The following is a 27,379-nucleotide window of genomic DNA, read 5'->3' as shown; positions in this document are numbered from 1 at the left end:
GGTAAGAAAGCTAGTATTGTACTTGTAAAGGCTTGTCCAATGAAAATGAAAGGTATGTGAGAGAAACACTATATCAGCATTGATTGAAACCTGGAAGACGTTTACGATTCAAGTTATTCCCAACTGTACGTCAACCAAAATAACCAACTCATCCGATGAATGACTAACATACCCCCAATTACGCCTGCATGACTGAGGCTGGGTAGCGTGTCAGCCCTTCTGGTGGTGTGGTGATCTTGGTTGTACTGTAGCTACCTTGGTGCTATGAGCTCTACGGTGTCTGTGGATGCATCTGTGGTCTCGGGATGGCTTTGATGGGCGATGTCTGGGGATATTCTCATCTTCTCCCGGGATGTGGGTTGGGTGACGCCTTGGGTCTCTATTTGAAGTATTAATAACTAAACTAAAAAAGTAAACTCTACATTTTGGTATTGTTAGATGGTTTAAGTTTTGCGAAGGCTAACGTTAAAAACACTGAACTTGAATTGCTTCAGTATTTAATCACAATACCTGCTGAGGGGAGAATGATACTCAGGACACTGGGGGCAGTGTACTTCTTGCTCCACCCTAGTTGCTGCAACAATTCTGTTTCCCTGTATTTACAATCGCTGCTGCGGAATAGCTTTAAGCCGTCAAGCATCTGGGGAAGACACTCTACCCTCTTTCACCAAAGTCACATGGCAGCCACACAGTATCTTTTTGTTTCTTTTCTCGGATGTAGACATATTGACAAACACGCACATAGCCTATCACACTGCCTGTGGGGATGCGATGATGCTCTGTGCAGGCCTATAAAGGTGCTCATAAAGTAGTCAGACAGTGACATGCCATTAACTTAAATCAAGTTTTTATGTCTCTTGCTCTCCTTTTTCTCACTTTCTATCCATACTGTCTCCATGGCACCGCTGACTTCTTCCTGCTCATACGTTTAGCTCGGTCCTATCTATTTGCCACCACTCTCAGCCTCTACTCCTGCTCTCATATTTTTCTTTTGCCCTCTCTCATTTTCTCTCCACATCTCCACTCTTAAATCTTCCCCTGTTACAGCCTCATCCAAGTGTTCATTCCCCTGGCCCCTTCATCACTCTGTCTTTAATCTCATTTTATTTCAGCCCTGCAGCATCTATCAATCATTTGTTTATAGCAGCCTTATCATTCTCCTCTCTAGCTTGGGATTTTTTGGGGGTGTATATTTGAACCAAAAAGCAATTGTGTAGTTGTGCATGTGTGTAACTACAACTGCAATAGTCCAAAGTCTGATACCACCATGTGTTTGTATACAGTGAAGCCTCGGTTAGCGTCATTAATCCGTTACAGAAGATCTGACTCAAACTGACACATACTCTAACCGAATCAAGTTTTCCTGTAAGAAATAATGCAAACAATTATAATTTTGCATGCAGAAAACAATTGAAAATGCATATAAATGATAAATGAAAGGGATAAATGAACATTTAACATCAATATTACCTTAATTGGACCAGTCCAGGATGGTAAATACATACTGTTAAATACTGTTTTTACTTAAGTAGCGAATTTAAAAATACATGGTGTCTGTTTTTTTATTTTTACCGTAGTGTCAAATAAGTATTGAGAATTGTGGAAATTTACAGGTATTGGTATCAACTACTGAAATTCTGGTATTGTGACAACACTATTATAAACACAGTTGGACTCACACAATTTATTAATAACATGACAAGACAGGTGCCATATTGTACGCTAAATGGGAAAAATACGCTAACCGAGTTGCCACTATATAAGGGTGTACTCTCATTTGGACATTCTTACAGTGATAGACTTGGGTGCGAATCGCCCTCCCTCTCCTGGCCCTCGCTGGCCTACACTCACACTGTGCTTGGGCTCGTTTGTTCATTGTTCATTTCCCTTCTATACTGCTGTGTTACTGCATTTACTCTTACTTTGTAAATTATTTCCAGCTTCAGTGCCAATAGGAAGTGTGCCGAATTTGAGCGCGTATCAGAGCACTCAGGGCATTCACCCCTGATGTGCATAATAACGGTGTGTCATTTAATTAATGTGACCGCTTTTCTTGCAAGTGCAGGGTTGTCACGTGTCCTGGAAAATCTGGAAAATGATTAGCCAATTTTCCAGTCATGGAAAACATATGGAAAATGGGTAAAAAGTTAAAATGTCCTAGAAAATTCTTTATCCTCTCCCTGCCTTGTGAATGAAAATGGTTAAAAGTTACGCGCGTGCATGTTTGTTGTCACCTTATCTTTTTTTTTTGGTCTTTTTTTTTTTGTCTTTTTGTCATCATATCTCCTGGTCAACATTAAGGCACAGCACTTCTCTGCTTCCAGCCGGCACAGCACCCCACGTTACGCTACCAGCCAATCAAATTTGCATTTCCGCTTAGAGCAGTTCTGCAACCCAGTGCTTCCAACTGACTTTGTTGCTAGATTTTGCGACTTTAGTGCCTAGAGACAAAACTTGCAACTGTAACTTAAAAAGTGTTGCTAGTATTCATCCGTATGACATTATAACTTGTCTCAGTAGTGGATGAAAATGTACTGGAAACTGATTAATGACAGCCACCACCTTGCACATGGTAAATAATCCTCAATGTCAAGGAATTTGCACTAACACAGTAATGCAGAAGTGATGGCACAAGCAAACCGGCCGTAGCAAAAATGTTCAGTGTGAGTTCAGGCCAGAAGAGGGCCGGGGAATTGCTCCCAATTCAATATGGCACAAGTGGCCTCGTGTTATTACGCCCTAAGTTAAGCTTGTGTGCAAGAGTGCCAATTGTGGATTCACTCACTATTTCTGTCATCTCCAGAGATCGCATTCTCATTAGGTCTGCTTGTGAGCCGCATCTGCTTGAACAAATACAAAAGTAAAAACAACTTAAAAATAAATATGGTAATGGAATTTTCTCCTGCTTAATCAGTTTTTATTGCGCAATGGAAGGAGCTTTTCCTCTGTGTCGGTAGCTGTTGTTGTTTATTGTTGATTCATTATTTATTGCAGTGAGGTGCAGTTGCAAACATTACAGCATTAAACATTCATCTCCACCACGACCTGGAGAATGTCACCATCAATCATCGTCACCCTTCACTGTCAATATCCTCCCTCTTTCTTTATTTCTACTCATTCCTTCTCTTTCATCCTTATTTTATGCTTATAATTTTCCTCTTTCCCATTTCCCTCCCTGGAAATTTCATTTGACCTTTCTGGCTTTTTAGCTTCCTCGTCCTTTATCTCCTCCTTTTATTTGGTCCTCACTCTTCCTTGTCATTCTTCCGTTCACGCATCACATCTCGTGTCATTTTATCGCTGGTTTCATTTAAAATGAAAAAGCAATTCTTTTGGCACTCCTCGTTTTTGTTTCCATTATTATTCATAAATGTAAGGTTCTGAATCTTGTTATGCTAAAACACATTTGTCAGGCTAATAAAGCGCATCGCTTTGATCTGAACCGTGCTTTCATTTTGTTCTTCCATTTGGGACTTTCTTGGCTCAATTCTCTATCGCGAATCCCATAGCATAGCTGAAGTCTTGCAACAACTTCGAAGCAGCATGAAGGCAAAATGCTCAAATTGTTTGATGAGAAGCAGTTCAGAGGAGTTGCACAGTGGAAAAATCACACAAGAATTTTTCCTCCAAGATCACGCATCCGCCTATCTTTCAGCTCTGTCAATGCCTCCGAGCGTTTAAAAGGGTGGGCGGCGCTGGATCCAATCCAAGCTGACATTGGACAAGATGCAGGCCGCATCAAGATCATGTAGTCAGTAGTTATTGGAGAACAAAACCAATAATGATCAAAACAGTGATACTAACTCACTTAGTGAGCTCAAAATGAAACAAAAACACTCCAAAGCAGGCAGCCCTTATTTGTGAGAAAATAGGCCTTTTGTGTATGTAGAAAACGTCTTAGAGTTTTGCGTTGGAATTTTTGTTTTTTGCACTACATATTTAGTGATGGCAGTTGTGAATATGAAACTTGGCTTTGACAGAACCTTGTGTATTTTTTTTAAATACAGTGGTACCTTGGTTAACATAATTAATCCATTCAGGAGGGTCTGACTCAAACCAAAACGGATTCTAACCAAGGCAAGTTTTCCCATACAAAATAATGTGAATCCAATTAATCTGTTCCAGACGCCCAAAGCTTTTAACATAAAACACATTTTTATGAACAATAATTATAGTTTTACATGCAGAAAACAATGCAAACATAATTATAAATGACAAATGAATGGACAACTGAACATTTAACATCACTTTTACCTAGCTTTGCAAAGAGGGAGAGACATTATGCTTGGAGGGCTATCCCTGTTTTTGCACTCGTGCCACAAAAAAATTATGCAGAGAGGTCAGTTAAAGGCTTTTTGACCTCCACAATTTTACATTCAAATAACAATGCCACAAACAGGACATGAAATGGATAAATTAACATTTAACATCATTTTACCTGTGTGGACACCCTTGGACAAAAAAAAACAACCAGATAACAGCAATTTGTTCACCAAAAAAATCATGGTGCTGCTGTCAAATTTGACTAATGTAAAATACATAAAAGAATAATGTTAAATTCCACGCTGAGTCCACCCATGTATGAGGAGGGAGAGCTATGAGCTATGAATTGTGAAAATGCCACACTTTACAGATAAATAACCGAGAATATTAAATACAGAATGGATTCCAGGCTTAAAATATATTTTGTTGGAAACACATCTGTCCAGCAGATACCAACATACAGTATGTTAGTCAAAAACATATCAGCAGCACCACATGGAGGAGGGACACAGCGCAGCCGTGTGTTGTTAACATACCTCTGAAATGACAACAGTCTTCTCTTTAAGCCTTAACATTCAGAGGTCTTGCAACCTTGTCTCGGTATTGTTCATCGCCTTTCTCTTTTGTGCGGTCCTTGTGTTTGTTACAGTGTGTATCTCTCTCAGGCAGCACCAACTCCGATATAAACAAACACTATTGCCCTAAAAATGCCGCCTGTGGCCCACAATTCACTGCATGATCACGTGTAAGCACCGCAAGATTTCGTCTTGGCGGCGTGATCCAAGATGGCAGTGTTAACACACCGTGTGACACATGGCACACAAATGCAAAACCAAAGCAATTTTTTCTCTCTATCTTTTTCTATTAAGATGCTCCCTGCTCAGAGTTGCAAGGCATGCTGTCTGGACTTCTGCCTGACTCGCAGATCTCGGCATCCTCCATGAGGGACATCCATGGCTCCATGGGCGCAGCCAGGCTGGTGGCAAGTCGGTCAGGCTGGTTTCCCAACCCAACACAGCCCATAGCTGGAGAGGAATGGCTGCAGGTACTTTATTGTATCCATACGACTACTATTCTCCAAATGTTGACACGACTAGTTAATAAACTGTCAATTCAAGCTGTTAATATCATTGAAACTATTCAATCCTGAAAGAGGATGAATGGATTTTGACTCCACATACAAGGGGCCATACAACAGCTTCTTATAAGGTGTTAACCAACAGATCATTGCCATGATGAGCCCGTTTTTTGTAGAGCAGAAACTGAGAAAATGGTGCTAATTGTGTGTATGCGTTGCAGGTGGACCTTGGTGTGCCCAAAATGGTGCGTGGAATCATCACCCAGGGTGCAAGAGGGCTGGAGGGCAGCACCAGTGCTGAGAACAGAGCATTTGTCAGGAAGTACAAACTGGCTCACAGTTTGACTGGAAAGGATTGGACATTCATCACTGACAGTAAGACAGGGTTTGCAAAGGTAAATGTCACATAATTTCTTTGTCATAGTACTTTGTGGTAAAGGGACACAAATGCCTTGGATTTGTGTGTAGTAGTTCTTTTTTTTAGTATTGCAAGCTATAAGTGGTCTTCTGTTTACCGTCTTATACACCGGAAATTACAGTAATTAGATATAATTTAGGTGGAAATCTGATTTACACGAAAACTTGACTTACATCACAGTCTATGAATGGAAATCATTGGTAACAGAGGACCACCTGTACTATGTTTGAATGATACCCGACACAGGTTGGAAAAAGGGGTTTTGGTCTACTTCATAACAATGTTCCAATACTAGCTAAGGTCAAGGTTTGGGTTGCCAGTTTTTTTTATTTGACTTTATCGGGCTAAAGTGATGTGACTTCATGTTTTTACAAACTGTTCAACCAAGTTGATCAGTGATTGCTTCAAGGGAACTGCAAACTGTCATCTGTGGCCATTTTTCTCATAGACAAATTTCTATTAAACCCCTCTGGTTTCCTCTCGTCCCCTCGTTAATAATTCCGTCTTTCCTCCAGCCATGTCATTCTTGGAAAAATATATATATTACAGCATTAATTCTGATAATTATTCAATTTAATCACCATGCTCCACATTCTGTCTGGTCCTCTGTGAGTCTTCTGTACTCTCCGTCTCCCTGCTTTTGTCTGTCTTTCATCCTCCCGTTCACTCATCCCCGATTTCTCTCTCAGGGGTGTAATTAAAAATTGTCTTTCCTGCATCACCACTCAACACTGCTGGCAGCTGAAGGTGCTGGGAGACGGGGGCCCTTTAAACTTTCCTCTCCTCAATGAGAATGTCTTTAAGAGCTGTAATACTACAACTGAGTGTCTGGCTTTTCTCCTGTTTTTTCTCTTCTGCCTGTCTTTCTAAATGGGCAACCTGGGAATCCTTCGTATGTTTTTTTTAATTCTTTGAGTTCAGTGCATGAAGCTAATATTACAGTTTCCAAACCCCACATTTTGGATAATGTTGGACTGTCGACATTCAAAGGGCTGAGACTCTGTGTTGTTATTTTTATGGCACATGTTACGCTGTTCTGGCAGTCAATAATGATCTGCAGACTCATGTGACTGTGACTACAGCTGCTATGTTTCGTTCTTTGTTTTATTTGACAGCTTTACCTGTAAAGTCCAAAATAGCTGCGAATCTATAGACAAGCTCTTTGATGGCAAATAACAGAAGGATCTTACTGTAACAGCTGACAGTCAAACAAGCAGCTGTCTTCAACGAAGGCAGATTTTCTTCTTGACTCTCTGCCACAGAGCAGCAGACGTGTTTATCCACATTTCCTTTCCACAAATGCAAATAAAAGAAAAAAAACATCAAATAACACCGTGACTCATCATTATGATGAGATTGCCTATAGACGCATACACCTTTATTAAACAAACTTCTTTTTGTTCCTTCTTTCTGTCAGATTTTTGAGGGCAACAGCCACTATGATACCCCGGAGGTACGTCGGTTTGATGAGTTAATAACTCAGTACATCCGAGTTTTTCCCGAGAGGTGGTCCCCTGCTGGGATTGGCATGAGAATGGAAGTCCTTGGTTGCGACCTGCCAGGTACAAACTCACACATGTCTGACACACCCTCACATGATATGAGCTTTGCTTAACCTTAGCCATATATGGACATTCCATTACTTGGAATGCTACTGTAGCAACCTATAATCGCTGCAAAAGTAGAAGTTTCCTTAATCTGCTTTACATCTCTTCTGTGTTGGTGAGCATGTGTAATTGCTGTTTGTGTGTTATTGTTTATCTTCCAATGTGTGTATTTGCTTTGAATCGTTATATCATATTAAGCATGTCTGTGTGCTTATCTTTGCTTTTACTTTCTGCCCATGAGATCATGGGTGAGGTTAATCATCCTTCTCCATAGGCATTTGCAACATGTCTGGACAGGGATTAACATGTCTAGGTCATGGTGCTTCCACCAGTAGTGGCCATCTGTGTAGGTCTACTGTACTATACTGACTGGTGATCAAGCTATGATCTTTTTGTTTAGTACAGTAATCGCTCTCCTCTTCATGCTTTGAACTTTGCGGCTTCACTCTATTACGGTTTTTCAAAAAAATATATAATTTTATATTTCGTGGTTGAATACGGCCTATTATTTGAAATAAAAATATTCATAGATTTTTATTTAGTTGTTGCCTAAATAAGCATTTTCAAGCATAAAAATGGATAAATGAACAAAAATACAAATATAAGGAATTCAGAAGACAAAGACGTTGTGATGATATGTAGTATTCTACACTGGTTGCCAGGCTTTTCTTGCAGGTTTGAATTATCTCATAACAGACACGATAATCCCTAACACGGGCTAACCCATGCCAAGGTAAAACTCAACTCTGAACCCCCGTCGTCACTTTAATGTCTTATTTTTCTCTTATTTTGTCTACTATGTTGGATAATACAGGTGTAAAGTTGAATTATAGGGCTGTTATTCCATGTCTGTTGGGCTCTAGTAATGTTAAAAAGCATATTTTGAAGGTCATAAACAGGTTTTCTAGGCTCTAACTAAGAAAATATTCCATTTATAAATAAGGAATGCTGCTTTGCAGAAATTCACTTATCACAGTCAGGGCTGGAACCAATTAACCACGATAAACAGTGTTGTATTTGTTTTTCTGTGGGCTATTCTCTGCAAATGGTTTGGCAGCATCTAGTTCACCACTTCAGTTCAGTTTATTTCAGAGAGATTTGGAGACACACCCTTTTTGTTAATGCTATGCACTGCTGATAAATGAAATTGTAAATTTGAGTTTTACTGTCTATAATAATAATAATTGGTCACTTTTACGGTCAGCAGTTAGAATAACAAATATGTTGTAATTTCACTTAAGGAGACTGCCTGTAACACATCAATAAATGGAGTCTGTGTTGCTTTGTATCTATGTCTGTGCAATATCCGAGCCACTGAGTTTAGCCAATACCAAGACAACACATACGGCCACACTCTACAGTATTTCAAGGAGTCAATGTTTGTCACCTCTTTCAACCTCTCAAGCTATAAGTACTACAAATCTACAGTATGCTGATATATAGTGTGAGCAGTCCTCTCTTCTGGCGTAGACAAGCATATTGATAAAAGCAATATTGTACTGTATGTTGCAAAGGGCACATTAAAAATGCACCTGTCGGGCTCGCCCTCCTTTCATCATCATGGCCCACTGCATGTTACCGCGGCAGTCATATTGTGACATGTGACAGGTGAAGAAAACCAATGGACATGAAGTAGACTGTTGGCACAGGGAGAAGAGAGGGGGACCGACCTTAAGGGAACCATATATCCTGAATGTGTCAGGACTAGCCAGCAGCCTGCTAGTGATGGGAAGAGAAGGGACAGCCATCTGCTTTTAACACTTAATTTAAGTATTTTACCTTGAAAATCTAAAATGCACTGCTATGAGTACAAAAACATTACCATAGCTACTTGTAAGACAAATCTGCATATTCAAGTTGTAGACTTCATCTTTCTGTCGTGTGGCATGCAGGAAATAGATTTTTAATGGTGACAAAATATGACCTTAAATGAATATGACTAACGAAATGTGTGTGGCCATTATTTATTCCAATATATCTAACGTCTAATTGAAATAACTATAAAGTATAAAACTGCTGAATAATTAATAAAACCAGTGTTTTTCCTACATAGCCTAGCACTACATGGACAAACACACTCTTAATGAATGAATCGATCATTGGTTGGGAAGAACAAATTGGAGAAGGATGCTTCTGTTTCAGCATGACTGTTTACCAGGCCACAAAGCAAGGCTCACAAAGGCAAGGTGTGGAATCGCCACAAATTCCCACGGACTAAAATATTATACAAAATCTTTCCAGACGAGTAGAAGCAAAGTAACTCCATATTTTCTCCCAATTTCACTTCCTGTAGGTCTTAATAGATTTATACCATGACATGTTTTCTGCTGACATTACGACCACTGCACAGATCGACCTCTTAACAATTACAGTTGGTTTTCTGAGTTTCAGAGTCTGCTTGCCAGATGTTTGCCTTCTGGTTTTGATCACTGCTTTAGACAATTCATTTTCGCATTTACGTCACAGAAACTGCTTCTGTTCCAAACCTAAATACAACAAAACAACCATACACTGAGATCATTCAACCCTATCATGCAGCAACTTGTGGTTTGACTTTTCCAGTTTTACTGTACTTGTTTTAAAGCCACAGTAGGTGACACTGGAAGAGTGCAACAATTCCTTTACTTCAGTACAACCTGCTTAGCTCGACGCCACACGTTGACATATATAACCGAACTCAAAACCGAACCTAACTATTGCTCGCACATTTACGTTAGACAGAGCTGCTGTGGTAATTCCGCTGTATGTCCTGACTACATTGTCTTTAAAGCTTTCAGACATATGTACATCTTTCTTTGGTGACTAACAATGTAAAAAAAATTTAAATCATACCTTCTTTCTTCTTGTTTTTGTGCGTATTTGTGTATGTCTTTGCTACAGTAGATAAAATATTCAGCAGAGTGCATCATCCTCAGTCCGTTGAGCACAGCTGTTTCCACAAAGAGCTGCTATAAGCAAATAAAGGCACATATTCAAGTTGCGTGGAACTTATCTATAACACACAAGTCTAGAGACCTGAAGAAGGATATGCCGTCAAACAATACTAATTACGAGACGCTCAAACCCACAGTCCTCGTTGTTGCGAAGTTTGTGGTGCATACTTGATCTTGTAAATCTAAAGTGCATTGTTTACACATCTAACTGTTGGCACCATAGGAATCAGCGCCAACGTCATGTTGCTGTATTATCTTCAGTTCAGAGCTGTGTGAAGTTCTGCTACAGACTTTGCCACACACTGAGTTTCACAGTCATTTATTGTCTTTTCTTCTTTGTCTGCACACGTATGTGGAAGTTAATTACATGTCAAAACTCCAGGGAGAGTCCCGCAGCAAACATAATTGTTGCTTATTACTTCTTGAACTAAAGCCTGTTGTACCCACAGGCATATGCAGTCATTTGGAGAACATTGGACAGACTGGAAGTAGTTTATATACTGTGTACTTCTTTGCTGTTTATATAAATAATAGACCTAGGCCCCCTTCAAATGCTTTGCATCTACAGAAGAACATAAAAGACGAACATCTGTCCAATCTTCTTATTTGTAGAAGATGCTGTTGGAAATTAGTAGGTTATATTTCTCTCGCCAAAACCGAGCAGTGTAATATAATTTTTATTTATTTTGAATAATGAATAAACAAAACTAGCTATTTTTTTCCTGTGTGGAGCACATTACGTCATTACTCACGCGTCGATACTGATATGAACAGATATCTCATTTTTATGCCAATATCGGCCGATAATATCGCCAACATCCCTATTTTTTTATCAAAGTAAGAAACCATTTTATAACATTTTTCCCTTACTGTGTTGTTATCATAGTTTTCAATGAAGTGCCCTGACTTGGCCTCGGGGTAAGACAATTTCCGCCTCTAAAACATTCTCAGCAGCCAGCCGCTATCAAGGAATATGGGATTATGCCAACTTGGTTCTTAGTGAAGGTGGAAAATGAAGTCGTTTAGAATCTCATTACTTTACCAAACCTCACAGTAGAATATTTGTTTTGCAGGAATCATTCTCATTCAGACTAGCTTTTTAGGGAATGTGTAATTTAGAGTATAGGAAGCTGTCAGATTCGTTAATGATTTAAATGTTCTCACTAGCAAAACATGGCTTTCCCTCTGTGCCTTGTTGGCAGTCTGGTAGCCATACACTATATGGATATATGCATGCTACCTGTTTGGGTAAATGTTTGTTTTGTTGTTCATGCTTATGCTATTGTTTTGGACTGAAAGCTGCAGTGTGATGGGGAGGGCACTTGAGGGATATAACGGCGAGACAAAAGGGTTTGAATCAGGAGTCTGTTTTTCACCTGTTCCAGCTTTTTGCATTGTGGAGCTGCACTTAGCACACACAGTAACTGACTGCTAGCAGAATGTTTATAGGCACGAGGGTAGTTCCAACAAATTGCCTACTGACTCTATATGGAACACGGAATGATACACAATGTACAAAAGCCACTTGTTCATTATATTTACAGGAAGTGACAATCGAAGAAAATATGAAGTGGGATCCCCACTTTGCAGCTAAAAGAACTTCCACTCTGAAAAGTCTAGAGAATATTTTGGAGTGTGTTTGTGAAGTCAAATACTGTAATGTGGGAGGACGTTTACAATCTCTGTTCTACATCTGATGGGGTTAAGGTCAGGGCTCTTTGCAACAGATTTATCCAACCAAGGGGTCTGTACTAAAACTAACAGATTGTTTTATGTTTGCACATGGCTTTTTTTTTTTATTTCTATGGTTTTTTGTACTCTCCAGTTTTTGTATGATTTAGTTTTCATCTAAAATTTCCGCCTTGGTTTTTGTACACCGTCTTGGTTTTCATACAATATTACATGTAACAAACTAGCTTGTTTGCCCTGTACTTTAAAGCACCCTATGCAGTGCTGACTGCCTGTGCGTGCACTTCTATTGAGCTTGACTGCCACATAACCTGTCATGGGGCCAAAGAAAATTGCGAGTGCCAGCAGTTTGATAAAGAAACACTATTGAATTCAAGTTTGCCAGGATGTATGGGAAGTCTGCATCAACAATAAGTTCTATCCATTTGTCATTTATAATTATTTTGCACTGTTTTCTACATGTAAAACTATAACTATTAGGGATATCATAAGATACTCAGTTCATGAGACAAAACGATACACAAGATTGGGACCAGGTGAGATTTTAACATTACTTTTAAGAAAAGTACAATAAAAGAATATAAAAATATATCTACTAATTAAATTTCTACTGCGTTACAGTTTTCTGCACTCTTGTGTGTATGCAAGCGACCCCGCCTCCACCCGCCGAGATGATGATGACTGAAAAAAGGGTTCACTCCGTTCATGCTTTCGTTCTATGGAACAAGCATGCCAAGGTTCTGAAACCAATGCACAGAGTGAACTCTCTTCCTGCCTGTTTGGATGCGAGAGCCGAGGAAAACAGACACGCGTGCAGAATATATTAAGGACGGCAAAATAATCAATTTCATTTTCATTTATTGCGTGATCAATTTATTGATTTATTATCGTCCTAGGCCTACGCTTACCTGCACCCACACACTATTTCTCCTGTTACTGTTTTCTGATAATAGCAAGTAAAAGTAATCAATATGGTAAACATAAAGGTATTGTGAAAAATAGAAATCCAACAGATGATGTAAATGATATTAATAGGGCAGCATTATCAAACATTTTAATAAACTGCCAACTGCTGTATATACATTCTAGATTCCATTCATTCTTAAGTTAAAGATAAGAGCTGCCGTATACCAACAGGTATAAACACACTGGAAGGAATGGAAACTAATGTCAGTGTAGGAGGTCGAGTCTGGAAATGTGTGTGGCTTCACCCGCTCCATCTCCCAGCCCTTTCTTACATTCCCTCTTCATCACAAGGCTGTAATCACTCCCATCTCTGCCAAGGCTCCTGTAACACCCCACCACGCACAGACTCACACACACACACACACACACACACACCTTCCCTTCACTCCTGACCTCATTACCCATACGGACTCTTTGCCCTTTCTTCTTCACGCTACTGTACAGAGCCATCTGTCTTTCAAATGTGTATACTTTGTCCTTTAAACTTTTCCCTCAATTTGTTTAAGAATTGACCTGAACCAAAACATAGAGTAGTTCAAATGTAAAACACAGTTCAACAGTCATTTTTGCTCTTTTTGACTGTCACGGATGTTCGTCTTAGGCCCTGTCCACATGGGAACGTTCCTGAGATTTTTTTTTTTTGGCGAGTTGAAAATAAGTTTCATCCATACTGTGCCGGGTTAGTACATAGTTGCATCGAGATGTGAACGAATCACTGAGTTAAAACAATGTAATACAGGGCACACCTACGTGTGGCGCTGTGAACAAACACGCGGGCGGACCCACGTGACACATCAAACCATAGAAGAAAAAAGAGAGAAGTCTGTTTTCGTCTGCTTTTCAAGGCTCTTTTAGACTTACGAGAAGTGGAATTACTTCTGCGAGTCATGGAGTGTAAGGCAACAAAATATGAGGAGAATGTCGACTTGGGTGAGTTTTGTCCGTGGAGATATTCAGATATTATGTTGGCTCATTGTCACAGCTCACTTCTGGTCACGTGACGAAGACGAGGTGGCGGCGGGTCAGTGATGTCATCGTTCTCGTATTGCCTGTCTACAAGGCAATGACAAGCTGGGGTTTTCAGGTTTTCCTACTCTGGAAGCCGTTTTCAAAAAATACCGTTTCAGGTCACGCAGAATGCAGTTTCCGTGGGGATGAGAGGCTGAAACGATAAAATACTTTGCTGTTTTGACCTGAAAACGTTTCCATGTAGATAGCCCCTTAGTTTGCTAGTATTAGTGGACTCTGATCGCGTTGTGGTGACACTTTTGTCACTATTAATAGTTGTTCAGACTTGTATGCAATGATTGTGACTTGCTTTTTCAAATCACCACCACATCACAAAAAAACATTTGAAAAGATGACGGTACAATGTTAAGCAAACAAAATCTTACACTAACCAAAATACGTATGTCTGTGATAACAATCGTGATGATTGGACACCACATGATTTGTAGAATACATAATTAACTTCAGTTTATCTATATGTGCACTGCGATTGGCTGGCGACCAGTCCAGGGTGTACCCCACCTCTAAGCGGATAAGTGGTATAGAAAATGCATGGATAATTAACTTCATAATGTTTTATTCACGTTGAGTAATTCGGCCCTATAACTATAGCCTAGCTTCTTGCTTTGCATTTGGTGTGTTTAGAAGCAAAACACTTTTTAACACGCGTGATGGTGGTGGACACAAAAGGTAACAATTGTTATTGGATTTCCAAAGCCCCTGTACTCGGTCGAAAATATCTGTGTAGCAGAAGTTGTGTGTGTATTTTGCAAACAGCAATATCAATAATAACTTCTACTGCAAATCATTTTTGCAGGATGCAATTACAGTTCATATCAGAGCCACTCAATAAAGCTGTGCTATTCCTGTCAGGTTTTTGTGAAATTTCTATTTTACCTACAACTAACAATTTCAAAATATACATAAAATAGAAGATCCTTGTAAAGATCTTTGCAGGTTCGGAGAACATGTCATGTTAAGTAGCTGCTTCTTGCCGTGTCATTCCATGCCATGCCACTAATGACAAACTAAAATATAGAAAGTAGTGGCTATGCCTTCAAAGTTGTAAAATTGAAGCCATGTCCTCAATGGGGTTGTAAAAGCCTCTTTGTCAGTGGCATATTTAGCGTAATGGTTTTTGCAACACTTAGACTCATTTCCTTTGCATTTGACTATAGATCACTGTGGTTGTTCACCATTCACTGCCAGAGGCATCTTTTCTTTATCATCATTGTGAGCCACATACTTTGGGCAACAATTACATGTCATGCACAGTGGGCTGAAGAACCATTTAGCCTCAGTAGTTCCCCTGATTTTTTGCATTATCTCCAGTACAACACTTTTTAATGGTTTGCACAAAACCTAATGCTTTTTACTAGACATTAAATGTGTGAAGCCAGTTTCCCACAGTTGTTATCTAATCTTCCTGTCTCCTGATGTGAGTAATTATTCGTCTAAAACTTTAAGCTGCAGTATATTTGGTGCACACTTCCCGTTTCGTAAACACAACTCTCTGTAAACACTCTAACTAATAATTTGTAGGCACTTATTTCCGCAGTCGCAAACAACAAGGTTTAGACTGTCAGTGCATCATTAAATTGAGGAAATCCCCACAACAGGCACCACGTCACTGACAATGAAGGTATTCACAGTAATTTCGCTTTCTGTCACACGCACAAAATACACACACACACACACACATATATATATATATATATATATATATATATATATATATATATAGAATGGGTAGTCATTATTTAGGCAGACAGAGGTAGATTTATACCCAGAGCTCTTTCCATAATTGAACAGTTTTCGTCTCTCTCTTTCTGCTTAGCCAGCAGCTTTACAATGAGCCCTGAAGCTGTGTGTGGTTGTGAAAAGCCAACACCTTGTGTTTCTTACTTTAAGTGGTTTTAAGAAGGCTGTACCTTATTAACTCCAAAAAGGATCCCCTCATAGGATAATTATGTTTAAATAAATAAAATATTGACCGTTTAGGAGAAGTTAGAATGATAATGTGCTTTACACCAGAGACAAAGTGCAACCTGATAGAACGGGTATGGTAAGGAGGATGAGGAAAGCCATGACAAACACAGATTGGCAGGTAGGAGGCCCAACCAAATAAAAGGGGCATAGAAGAAGAGAGTTGACAAACGCTGTGTGTGGTCATTAATTTGGAAAGTGGCGCTGAGCAACATGAATGGTTCTGTCTTCATATCTGTCTGCCCTTCTATCTGCTCACTTCCTCGCTCTTTCCCCTCCACACGGGGGGCTAATTACAGAGGTAAAGGGCACCAAATTAAAAGTGCTTAATGCCAGCTGCTGGGAGCTACTCATCCTGTGTTAATATCTGATCCTGTGTGTGTAAGTCAGTTCGTATGCTGTCCAAACTGTGGCCCGGGGTCTCAATTTTTATTGGCCCTTCGGCAAATCATAAAAATACAGTTAATTCATTTTTGATACGATACAGTGGCACCTTGGTTAACATCACTGATACGTTCCAGAAGGTTCGACTCTAACCGAACGGCAAAAATGTTAACACAAAACACATTGTTTTACTATTATCGTTTTACATGCAGAAACACTTCGAAATGCATATAAATACATATACATGATGAATGAAAGGGATAAATGATCTTTTAACTTCACTTTTACCTTGACTGAATACATGATTGTTGACAAAGACGGCAATGTGGCACCGAGATCCACTCAAACACCACCTTTGTGTTTTGCTCTGAGTTATTTCTTGAATTCATTAGTATTTCTCACCCTCTTTATCAAAAGTGCCGGCATTTTCTTTGGCTCCATTGTGGGTTATTTAGTAGCTGTGATCAAAAGAAAAGCAGAAACTTGTGGTGTAACCGTGTTAGTTATCAAAGATCTACATCATTGACGGGTGACAGAGCTGACTTCCAGTTCCGTTTTCCATTTTGTTAGCAAGCTAATGGGCTGCTAATGCGAACGTTTTGTGATAAAAATACATTACAAACACAGTTGGAATTACACAGTGTATTAATAACACACCAAAACACACGCATATTGTACGCTAACCGGGACATGTACACAAACCGAGGCAAAATTTTGCAGTGAATTTTGACTTTCGACATTTTCGATGCATCTTTAATGTACAAAATGTATCCAAATGGTTCCCCGCTTCCTAGAAATTCCTGTAAGTGGATATGTGTGTGTCCAGCCCATAACTTGTTGTAAATATATACAGTATGCATGGAACAGTGAATCTTCATTTTTTTTTGTTGGCATCAATAATATTTTATGCGACTAAAATGATGTTTTTCGTCCTCGTGATATTTCAATATTATTCTCATAAAATTTCAACCGTTTCTCATTAGATTACAATTTTGCACCAATAAAAAACAGGCCTCCCAGGACATACCCTGCTCTAAACCAAGGATATTCAACTAAAATTCAAATAGGTGCAGTTACAGAAAGGTTATTTCCCTGTATCTTTCTCGTCTCTCTGTCCTGTCTCTCCGTATGTCTTACTGGTTACTCTCTCTTCTTTGCCGTATCTCACTTGTTCTTTTCACATAAAAAAATATATAATTAGAGGTTAAAGTAGAGAAAAGAAATCAGCGAATATGCAGGGGAGCGAATGCTGAACCACGACTAGGCGGGGATCTACTGCACTACAAACTTCTTGGTTGAAACAAGGCTAACTTTTTGTATGAACTCAACTGTACTGCATGGTTGTAACAGTGCCCTCTTTTACATAACAGTCTTGAACGCTTCCATTTTATAAACAACTGTGTAACTATGTACACACACACACACAAGAAAAGAATGTTTTTCCAAACACGTTGGTGACCTGAAGGCTATTAGCAAATGTAATCAAAGGTTGAACATTCACACGAAGGATACACAAACAAATCGTCATGCGAGTGGTAGAGACTTGCAGTACAAACAATCCTCTCTGACTTTTTGAGCTGATGTGTCCAGCTGATGTCGGACCACGGCAGACAGTAAGAGAGACTCTAAAAGAGAATGAATGATAGAGACAAACAACTGATAATTCCTTAGTGAAAGCACATAGAAGTGGTTTACACGCAGTGAAAGGGAGGAGATGTGTGTGTGTGTGTATGGTTGAGTGTTCGTAGAAAAGTTTTTTCAGATGGGGATAGGAGTTTTGCACACAAAAAAAGAGCTGTTGAGTGAAAGACAGAAGATAAGACACATATCACTTGGTGAAAAGGAACCAGATAAACACATGTCGACACTCACAGGAGTGTGTGTGTATGTGAGTGTGGTGTTTAAAGAAGAAATGATGGAAAACTGATTATCACAGCCAGAAGATCTTTTACTGACAAACTGCACAGCTGATGTGTTTGTGTTTGATTTATCATACACAAACTGACACCAAGGTCACTGTGAGTGCAGCATCTATCATAGTGTGCGTGTGTGTGTGTACGTGGTTAGTCTGAACGTTATCCCTACAGTAACAGACCGCAGTGACTCGTGCAGAAATGAAAACTCGGTCTTTGTCAGACAGTTCTGTTATATTTTTTTACTAAGTACAGAATGCAAGTTTCAGGGTAGAGCAGTACAGTGGTACCTGGGTTAGCAGCATTAATCCATTCCAGAAGGTCAGACTCAAACTGAAACGTACTCTAACTAAATCAAATTTCCCCAAAATAAATCATGCAAATCCATTTACAGTGGAACCTTGCTTAGCGTATGCACCAGTTAGCGTGTTTTTCGGTTAACATCGAAAATTTACACCAAAATTTTGCCTCATGCATACAATATGCCGCTCATCTTGTATAAAATGCATGAATTCAACAGTGTTCTTAATGTATTTTTATCACAAAACGTCATTGTTAGCAGGCTACTAGCTTGCGAGTACAGTGGAACCTCGGTTAGCATGTTTTTTGATTAACGTCAAAAATTTACGGCAAAATTTTTCCCCGGGTAACGTACATTTTCCGGTTAGCACACAATATGGCGTGCGTCTTCTCATGTTATTAACACACAATGCGAGTTAAACTGTGTTCTGAATGTATTTTTGTCATAAAATGTCCTTGTTAGCAGCCTATTAGCTTGCTAGTACAGTGGAACCTCAGTTAGCGTAGGCCACGGTTAGCGTGTTTTTTGGTTAACTTTGAAAATTCTACACCACCCACAGAACACTACCTCTTTTAGAAAATATTCTTTGTATGTATACATGTATACGTACATGCAGATATAGATCCATGGTGGTATAATGGTTAGGGTTTGGCACTCTGCAACAATGGTTTGATTCACGGTCAGGGAATGCAAATTTAATGTCTTATGTTCTTATTCTTTTTCTTGTGTTTTCTTTTTTGGGAGGATGAACAGATTAAGAATTTCATTGCATCGTATAACTACCTGTTTTACTGTGCTTATGACAATAAAACTCTTCAATCTTGAATCTTGAATGTAGTACCTATATAATTGGTAATATTATTTTTTTTTTCGACTTAAGGACAATTCGACTTAAGAACGGTCGTCTGGAACCAATTGTGTTCGTTAGTTAGGGACTGAGTGTAAATGACAAATGAAAGGGATAAATGAACATTTGAGATCACTTTTACTTTGATTGTTGACAAAGATGGCAATGTGGCAGCAAGATACACACGGACACCACCTTTGTGTTTGAGTTTTTCTTTTTATTCAATAGTGTTTCTCACCTTCTGTAAAAAAAAGGCATTGTGGGTTACTTTGCAGCTGTGGTCAATAAGAAAAGCTGAGACTTCTGCTGTTACTATTTTATTTATATGTCTTTTCTTTCTTTTCTTTCTTATAGAAACGACCACTGTACCTGACACAGCGACCCCGACTCTGCCAAGGGTGGAGCAGTCTACCGCAGCAATGAGACCTGGTAAACACACATCCACACACAGTACCTACACACACACTCTACATTCACACACATCCACATATGCACGCACTCTTAAGTCTTAAGGTCAATCTGATGATGTCATTGTGCACCACTGGGTGTGTGGGCTTTGAACTCTGTTGGAATCAAAAAGTCCCAGATGAAGCTCTGTGTGTCTCACAATCTGCTCACACACACGCACACACAAACGTGCACACACGGGATGAATATGACATGACAGACACACAAGTGGCCTTGCTGGAAACCGTCGTTTAATAACATTTACTATCAGGTACCTTTTATTTGATTTCCTTCATTATCCTCTTTCTTGCTCCTCATTTTAGTGAAATGTTCATACTCATTTACTATAAATTATAAATGTATTTAAAAGTTGTAAGATCCTCTGTGAGCACTAAATGTCTATGAAACAGCGCGAGTTTTATTAACCCTTTATGGGGCACTCATGAAAACTATGACTGGGGTACATTACAACTTTTATGTGGAAAGTGTTTTATTGCAATGATATATCATTTTAATATCTGTATATTTATATATAAGTTGCTCTATTTCATGAAGAAATGTCAATATTTTGAGGACTGATTTAAGTTTTTGCATGTGTTTCCCTGTCTGATCAAGGACTACTGCACAATTCATATACGCCACACATAGAATAGAGGAAAATCTGTTCAAATCAGTCACGGTGTTGCGTATGTTGAAATTGGCACTGCATAATATAAAAGCAGCTTTAGTTGTAAAAGTACGTTTACCACATGCATATGTTTCTGTCTGTGTTGTAGCCACCACGCCGTCGCTGTGGGCCGTATGTGACTTTGAACAGAGCTTGTGTGGCTGGTCTGCTGATCCCCAGTCAGGTGTCAGCTGGTCCCTGCACACCGCTGGGAGCAGTTCTGCTGGTCACGGCCCACATGAAACCAGGCTGGACCTGACACTGGGATCAGATAGTGAGTACTTACATATGTGCTTATACGTTGAGTTCACTAAGAGTATTATGCACTGTACACGTCTGAAAGAGTTGAGTAACATGGCTGAGTAATCGACATTTATATTTATATTCTCTGCCTCTAAGCCTTGTGGTGTCATAAAAACACGATTGAGTCGACAGGTGGGAGGTCACAGCCCTCTCCGACATCACGGCAGATTTAGAGAGGAAGAAGGAAAAATAATTAGAAATGCTATTTTTCCCCAGATACCGGTCTTTTACTGTGAGATATCAAGTACATGCATCATTTTTGTTAACTAATTTTCCAGGAAAACTGTGTGTAAGGATATTTCCAAATAAGTCATACACAGTGCAACCTCGGTTTTTGTCATGTATTTGTTCTGCCGAAAAACGAGGCAATTTTTTTCAAAATGTCTGCTGTATTGGGTAATACGAGTGCGACTATTGGGGTGTTATGTCATGTCTAGAGGGCTCTAATAATGTTAAAAAACATATTTTGAAAGTCGTAAACAGGTTTTCGAAGCTCTATGAAAATATTCAATTTGGGATTACTGTATCAGGTTCTCAAGAGTATTTCAATTCACACGGGACGTGAAAAAAATGTCTGTCCCCTAGGGGGAGCACGACAGAAAATAATTGTGAACCACAGGTGTAGAGTGCTTTGACTGGACACTTGATTTTGGAGAATGATACAGTTCAGGGCAAACTGACTAATTTGTTAAGTGCAATACTGCACGAAAACAGAGACAATGTACGAAAACTGATGCAAAATTTGACCCTTTTCGCCAAAAACTATTAATACAAAAACGGACTCTTGGTCATATTTACAGTACAGGCCAAAGGTTTGGACACACCTTCTCATTCAATGTGTTTTCTTTATTTGCATGACTATTTACATTAGAGATTCTCACTGAAAATCTATGAAAGAACACGTGGAATTATGTACTTATTATGTACAAAAAAGTGTGAAATAACTGAAAACATGTCTTATATTCTAGTTTCTTCAAAGTAGCCACCATTAGCTCTGATTACTGCTCTGCACACTCTTAGCATTCTTGTGATGAGCTTCAAGAGGTAGTCACCTGACATGGTTTTTCAACAGTCTTGGAGGAGTTCCTTGAGATGCTTAGCACTTGCAGTATTGGCCCTCCTGCCTTCAAAAAAGCAAAGGGTGGCTACTTTGAGGAATCTAAAATATTAGACATACTTTTGACATCTGTTCATCTTTATTAAGACATCCTGAGGAAGACCTGGACTGCTTTATCCATCAACCACACACTTGCTGCATCACCCAGCCCACTATCCACACACAAACACACACATTTGTACAATAGCAACTGTACTTACACACACACACACACACACACACACACACGCACACACACACACACACACACAGCCCACAGCAGTTAGATAAATCAGTTGATGGCTCTGACAGAAGTGCTGCCTTAGCTCTCCAGATCTCCCCGAGGCTTTTTGCAGACACAAACACACATATTTAAACACTCAAGGTGGGTCGGTCCACGTATTGAACAGTCAAGAGCCCCCTCCCACACACACATGCACACACACATATGACCTTGCCGTATACCAAGGGTCTCTGTTCGTGTGTTAATGCCAAACACTTTAAGGTTGACTGCACAGTTCCTTCATGATTAGACAGGGTTCCCTTCCTGCGTATGTGAGTTTGAGAGAAAGTGTGTGCGTGTACGTGTGTGTCTGTTAGACAGCAACATGACATTAAGTCTTGTTCTACAGTCACATTACTGTGGCATCCTCTCTGAAAGCTGTCTCCCCACGCAGATCGGAACCTCGCACTTGTCACTGAAAGCTCTTTACGGGCTTTTTAAAACAGAAAACCTCCATCTGTGCTGCATAGAGCTAAAAAATGATCCTTTTGATCTCAGATATCAGCATAACTGAAATGCTTTTCCCTGTTGAGATTTTCATAGAAAAGCAAAGGAGATGAGTTTCTAAAAGCACCAAAAAGCCACTCACTGCCACTGACTATAATATCACCATTACATTTCTTTTTTATTGCTTGAGGAGAATAGGTGTCCACCTTCTGTGGTGGTCTTATCTTGCTTTTTTAGACCCAAATCATATTTTGTAACAATTATATGTAATAGAAAAGAATGACTTGGATTACTCATGACTGTCTGGTAGTGAATGTGGTTTTAAATTGAAATTCACTGAGAACTAAATGCAGTGTTTCCCATACATTCATGTATTTCTGGTGCTCGCCACTAATACATTTGGACCGCCATAGATCAATTTAGCATTTAGTTTACGCACATTTATGCAAAGACCCCATATGGAAATGAAATTTAAAAAAATGTATAAAAACATGTTATGTTTATACATTGTGCATCATATAAGGCTTATATGATTTCAACACAGCTAGTGGTCTGCTAATTAATGACATCAGCGACCATCTCCCAGTGTTAACAATTTACAACGAAAACTATAAAAAGAGGGAAATGAAGGACAAAAGGATTTACCAAAGACTATGCACAGAAGACAGCATCAATGCTTTTAAGAAAGATCTGGAAGAACTAAGATGTTAGAGGGTGTACGAGGGAAATGATGTGGATGAAGCATATGGACACTTTTTAAATACTTATATGAATCTTTATGATAAGAAGTGTCCCTTAAGAGAAATGTCCAATAAGCAAAAGAAGAATAATCAGCCATGGTTAACAAAAGGTTTGCAAAATGCCTGGAAGACGAAAAACACATTATACAGGAGATTTATAACATAAAAAAGACATAAAAAATAAGCTAACGAACATCTTGAGACTGTGTAAGAAAGAATACTATAGTCAATTATTAGACAAAAATAAAAACAAACAAATATAAGAGCAACTTTCAGGGAATTCTAAACAGTATTATTAGGAATGGCACTAAGAAAGCAGACTACCCTCATTGCTTCACGGTTGGAAATGCCAAGAATGATGATATGAATGAGGTAGCTGGAAAGTTTAATAACTACTATGTAAATACTGGACCAAAACTGGAGGAAAATATCCCCCAATTCTGGTCAGTGGAGGAACGGGATGAAGCTATAGACAATGTTCCTCACTGATGTGACAAAAAAGGAAATCATTGACATTGTCATATATTTATAAATAATTGGTGAATGAAATGTGTTTTCTACCAGAAAAAACACCCTTTTAGAAGAAAAAAAGGAAAAAAAAGTATTTTTTTGTGCAGACGTGTAAGGTCGTGAACGCCGTGCAGGAATCCACTGAATAACCTCACCATTGCGAACCCATAGGGAACTACAGTACAGTGCAATTTACACATAACTAGGGGTGTCATGAGGCACTCATTTCACGAGACGATGTGATACACGAGATTGCGTCTACGAGGCGAGACAGGATTTTAACTTTACTTTTAAGAAAAGTACAATGAAAAAATACAAAAAATATATGACAATATATTGCTATCTACTGATATAATTTCCACTACGTTACACTCTTCCGCACTCTTTGTGTTTGCTACCAGCTCTGCCACTGAGACAAAAACGCTTTATGACTGACAAAAGGGCTCACTTCGTTCATGCCATTGTTCTATGGAACAAACGCGCCACAAGGTGCTGAAATCAATGCCGAGCGAATCCTCTTCCTGCCTGTTGGGAGGCAGGAGAGGATGAAAACAGACACATGCACATGGCAATGTATTGAGGCCAGCAAAATTAATGAGTTCATTTTCATTTATTGTGTCATTAATTGATTTATTTATTATCGTCCCAGGCTTAGTGCCCGCGAGACTTTTTTTTCTGAATGAGAAATCGTGACACGTTTTAATCTCGCGAGATCTTGTGACACCCCTACACATAACATATCACTCCACTCAAGAAAGATTCCTCATGTCCATTAATCGCAAATACAAACAAGGTACTTATTATTTCAGTCATGCCCAACGACTGACAAGAGTGTGACCAAACACACACACACACACACGCACACATACACACAGATATAAAGATGTGGCTACACGACTACAAATGATGCGAACATGCACACTCATACATAAGCGCTAATACATTCCCTCCGAGCATCTCCACCCAGCTCGCCCAAGGAGAGTTGCTAATTAATTCTCTTCCTTTGTATGCCGGCCAAGATCAAAAGCAGAAAAACAAAACATTGCAACTTTTTTCCTCCCATAAATGTACTTAATGAGCAACTGTAATTTAGGTCCCCTTTTTAACGCCTCCAAGTAAAGAAAGTGAGTTAACTCAGCCCAAATACATTATTCATTGGCTTTGATATGCTGTTTGTGCCTTTCCAGACACTTTAGATCGACAGATAGATACTGTAGTTAGATAAGTAGATAGATGCGCTGCTACATCAGGTATATGCATGTCTGCATTCATTATGATAAGGGCTGTTGAGTACTGTATGTTTATGTGTGCGTGCTTGTGTGTGTTTACTATAAGTTTGTGCTCATTTGTGTGGCCATGGCCATGAGAGCAGCCAAGATGAAATGGTGGTTTCATTTGCGGCTTAACTTCCTACCACAGAATGATGGTGGTAATGCGCTACAAAACCACTTCCAGCTGCATTCAAATTGACAGTATATTTTATATAGAGTATTTTGTAATTCTAAAATGAATTGCAGTAAGCTGGAAGAAAATCATGTTTTAGATCTGCATGTATTTAACAATAAAAAATGTCCTTTCTGCAGATTTCTCAGGGAACTACCTTCATTTGGATGCGGGGTCCCACACCCAGCGCAAGCGTGCCAGGCTCCTTAGCCCTGAAGTGGCTCCTGAGCAAGGCCCACTCTGCTTGGTCTTCTACTACCAGCTTCAAGGAGAAGCAGTGGGGAGTCTGAGGGTCCTGCTGAGGGACAGCGATCTGGAGGAGACCTTGCTGTGGACCTTAAAAGGAGATCAGGGGCCACACTGGCGGGAGGGCCGCACCATTCTTCCCCAAAGTCCCAAGGAATATCAAGTAGGTTGAACACTTTAAATTGTACGCTTCTCTGGCCTCAGGTATGCATTTTCTTGCATTTTGCACGGTCTCACAAGTAGTGTGACATGCACCTCCGATGCGATGCTGACCGTGAAGGCTGTGATTGGTGGGCTTGTTGTACATTATTTTCTATGTGTATACATCCTGCCTGTTTCAGGCAGCCCCATGCTGGGCTCAAATACAGGACCTTCGGAATGAGAGTGGAGAGTGCTAACCGTCGGGCTAAAAGTCTGGACAGCACAGCTCTTAAAGCTGAGATAGTGAGGTTTACTAACGTACACTTGCGCAGCCACACTGGCTGGCGTCCGTTACATGTATACGACTCGTTCAGAGTTCGAACAACCCATCGCCGTGAACGCCTTTTCCTCCGATTTCAGGTCTACTGACTGCTCTCACGCATCAGTTAGTTCCATCTGAAATAACATTCGTCTTCCCTCTTTAATTACCATCGTTCGCTCGCAACGGGAAGCTAACAAGCTAAATAGTCGACGAGAGTTGCAGTTGCTCACAGAGTTGGTGTAACTTCATGTTCAACCCCGACAAAGAGCTATAAAAGCAGGGATGTCCAAAGCGCGGCCTAGGGACAATTTGCGGCCCGCGGCTTGGTTTTTATCAACCGGCTGAACATTGCATAAATAAAATAAACAACAAAAAATCTGCAAAAATTGGAAAAATAGAGCAAAAGGCATAATGTGAAGAGAAAAAGCTTAAATGTTGATAATAATAAACAATAAACGTGAATTATATTTTTGTAAAGGCAGAATGTTTGATGCAGCCCTTGTACTTGACCTGTGCACGTATACCTAATATTGTGGCTGGGGAGTGCATATATTGTAACTGTTGAGCCAATGTAGTTTTTCAAATACAGGATTTATATTGTTTACCTCAAAATAGTATTTAAGTCATTGTTTGTTCTCTGGTACAGGTGGTGTTTGAAGGCTTCTTTGACCATCCAACCAGAGGCCACATCAGAATAGACAATATTCACATGAGTAACAGCATCAGCCTGGAGCAGTGCACACGTAAGTCTGACTTTCCATACTCCGATGATACGTTAAGTTCTCACTAGACAGTGGATGGCAAAAAGAGAGCAGGAGAAGTTATTATTATATTTTGCATTTACAGGCATTAAGAAGGAAAAATAAAAATGAAACTAGGCCACAAACTGCCGTCGGGCATTTTCATTTATCTTTTATTACATATCTTTTTCCTTTAGTTTTCAACATCACCCCACCCTGTAATTTTTCGATTCCAGTTCTTTCTTCTTTTGGTCTCTCATGTCTCATCTTTCCGCTCAGTCTAGGTCATCATCAGGCCTTCAAACAGTAAATGAAACATGCCTCCAAGCTATATTTTGGGGGAGAGACTGTGTGTGTGCGTATGTGTGTGCGTGTGTGTGTGCATGTCGCTCTGACACAAACAAACTCACAAGGTTATAACTACTATAGTTAGTTTGGTGGAAAAAAAAGTCAACTTATTTTTAGGTTCTCTTATCATTTGTGCTGAATCCTGTCCTGCACTGCTGATGTTCCTTCTCATTGTCAATAGCAGATGTCCCCGGACATTTAAATTATGCTGTAAACTCACTTTCAAAGTGCCTCTCTTTTGCCTTCACCTCCC

At 39.5% G+C, this 27,379-nt stretch overlaps 1 protein-coding gene across 2 annotated transcripts in view; it reads left to right on the top strand.

Annotated features, from left to right (window-relative positions):
* The window catches only part of nrp2b (neuropilin 2b), a 123,502-nt gene that overhangs the window by 72,308 nt on the left and 23,815 nt on the right, over positions 1 to 27,379 (top strand). For both annotated transcript variants that reach the window (XM_054786938.1, XM_054786939.1), the window contains exons 9-15: positions 5,133 to 5,308; positions 5,563 to 5,736; positions 7,177 to 7,321; positions 19,748 to 19,822; positions 20,617 to 20,781; positions 25,470 to 25,738; positions 26,685 to 26,781. In XM_054786938.1, the coding sequence (XP_054642913.1) occupies positions 5,133 to 5,308; positions 5,563 to 5,736; positions 7,177 to 7,321; positions 19,748 to 19,822; positions 20,617 to 20,781; positions 25,470 to 25,738; positions 26,685 to 26,781 (1,101 nt within the window). The remainder of the gene's footprint in view (positions 1 to 5,132; positions 5,309 to 5,562; positions 5,737 to 7,176; positions 7,322 to 19,747; positions 19,823 to 20,616; positions 20,782 to 25,469; positions 25,739 to 26,684; positions 26,782 to 27,379) is intronic.

Source organism: Dunckerocampus dactyliophorus, chromosome 9 (assembly GCF_027744805.1).
Source record: "Dunckerocampus dactyliophorus isolate RoL2022-P2 chromosome 9, RoL_Ddac_1.1, whole genome shotgun sequence".
NCBI classification, from domain to species: Eukaryota; Metazoa; Chordata; class Actinopteri; order Syngnathiformes; family Syngnathidae; genus Dunckerocampus; species Dunckerocampus dactyliophorus.
Note: the sequence above shows the minus strand (reverse complement) of the source record. Positions and strands in the feature narration are given on the sequence as shown.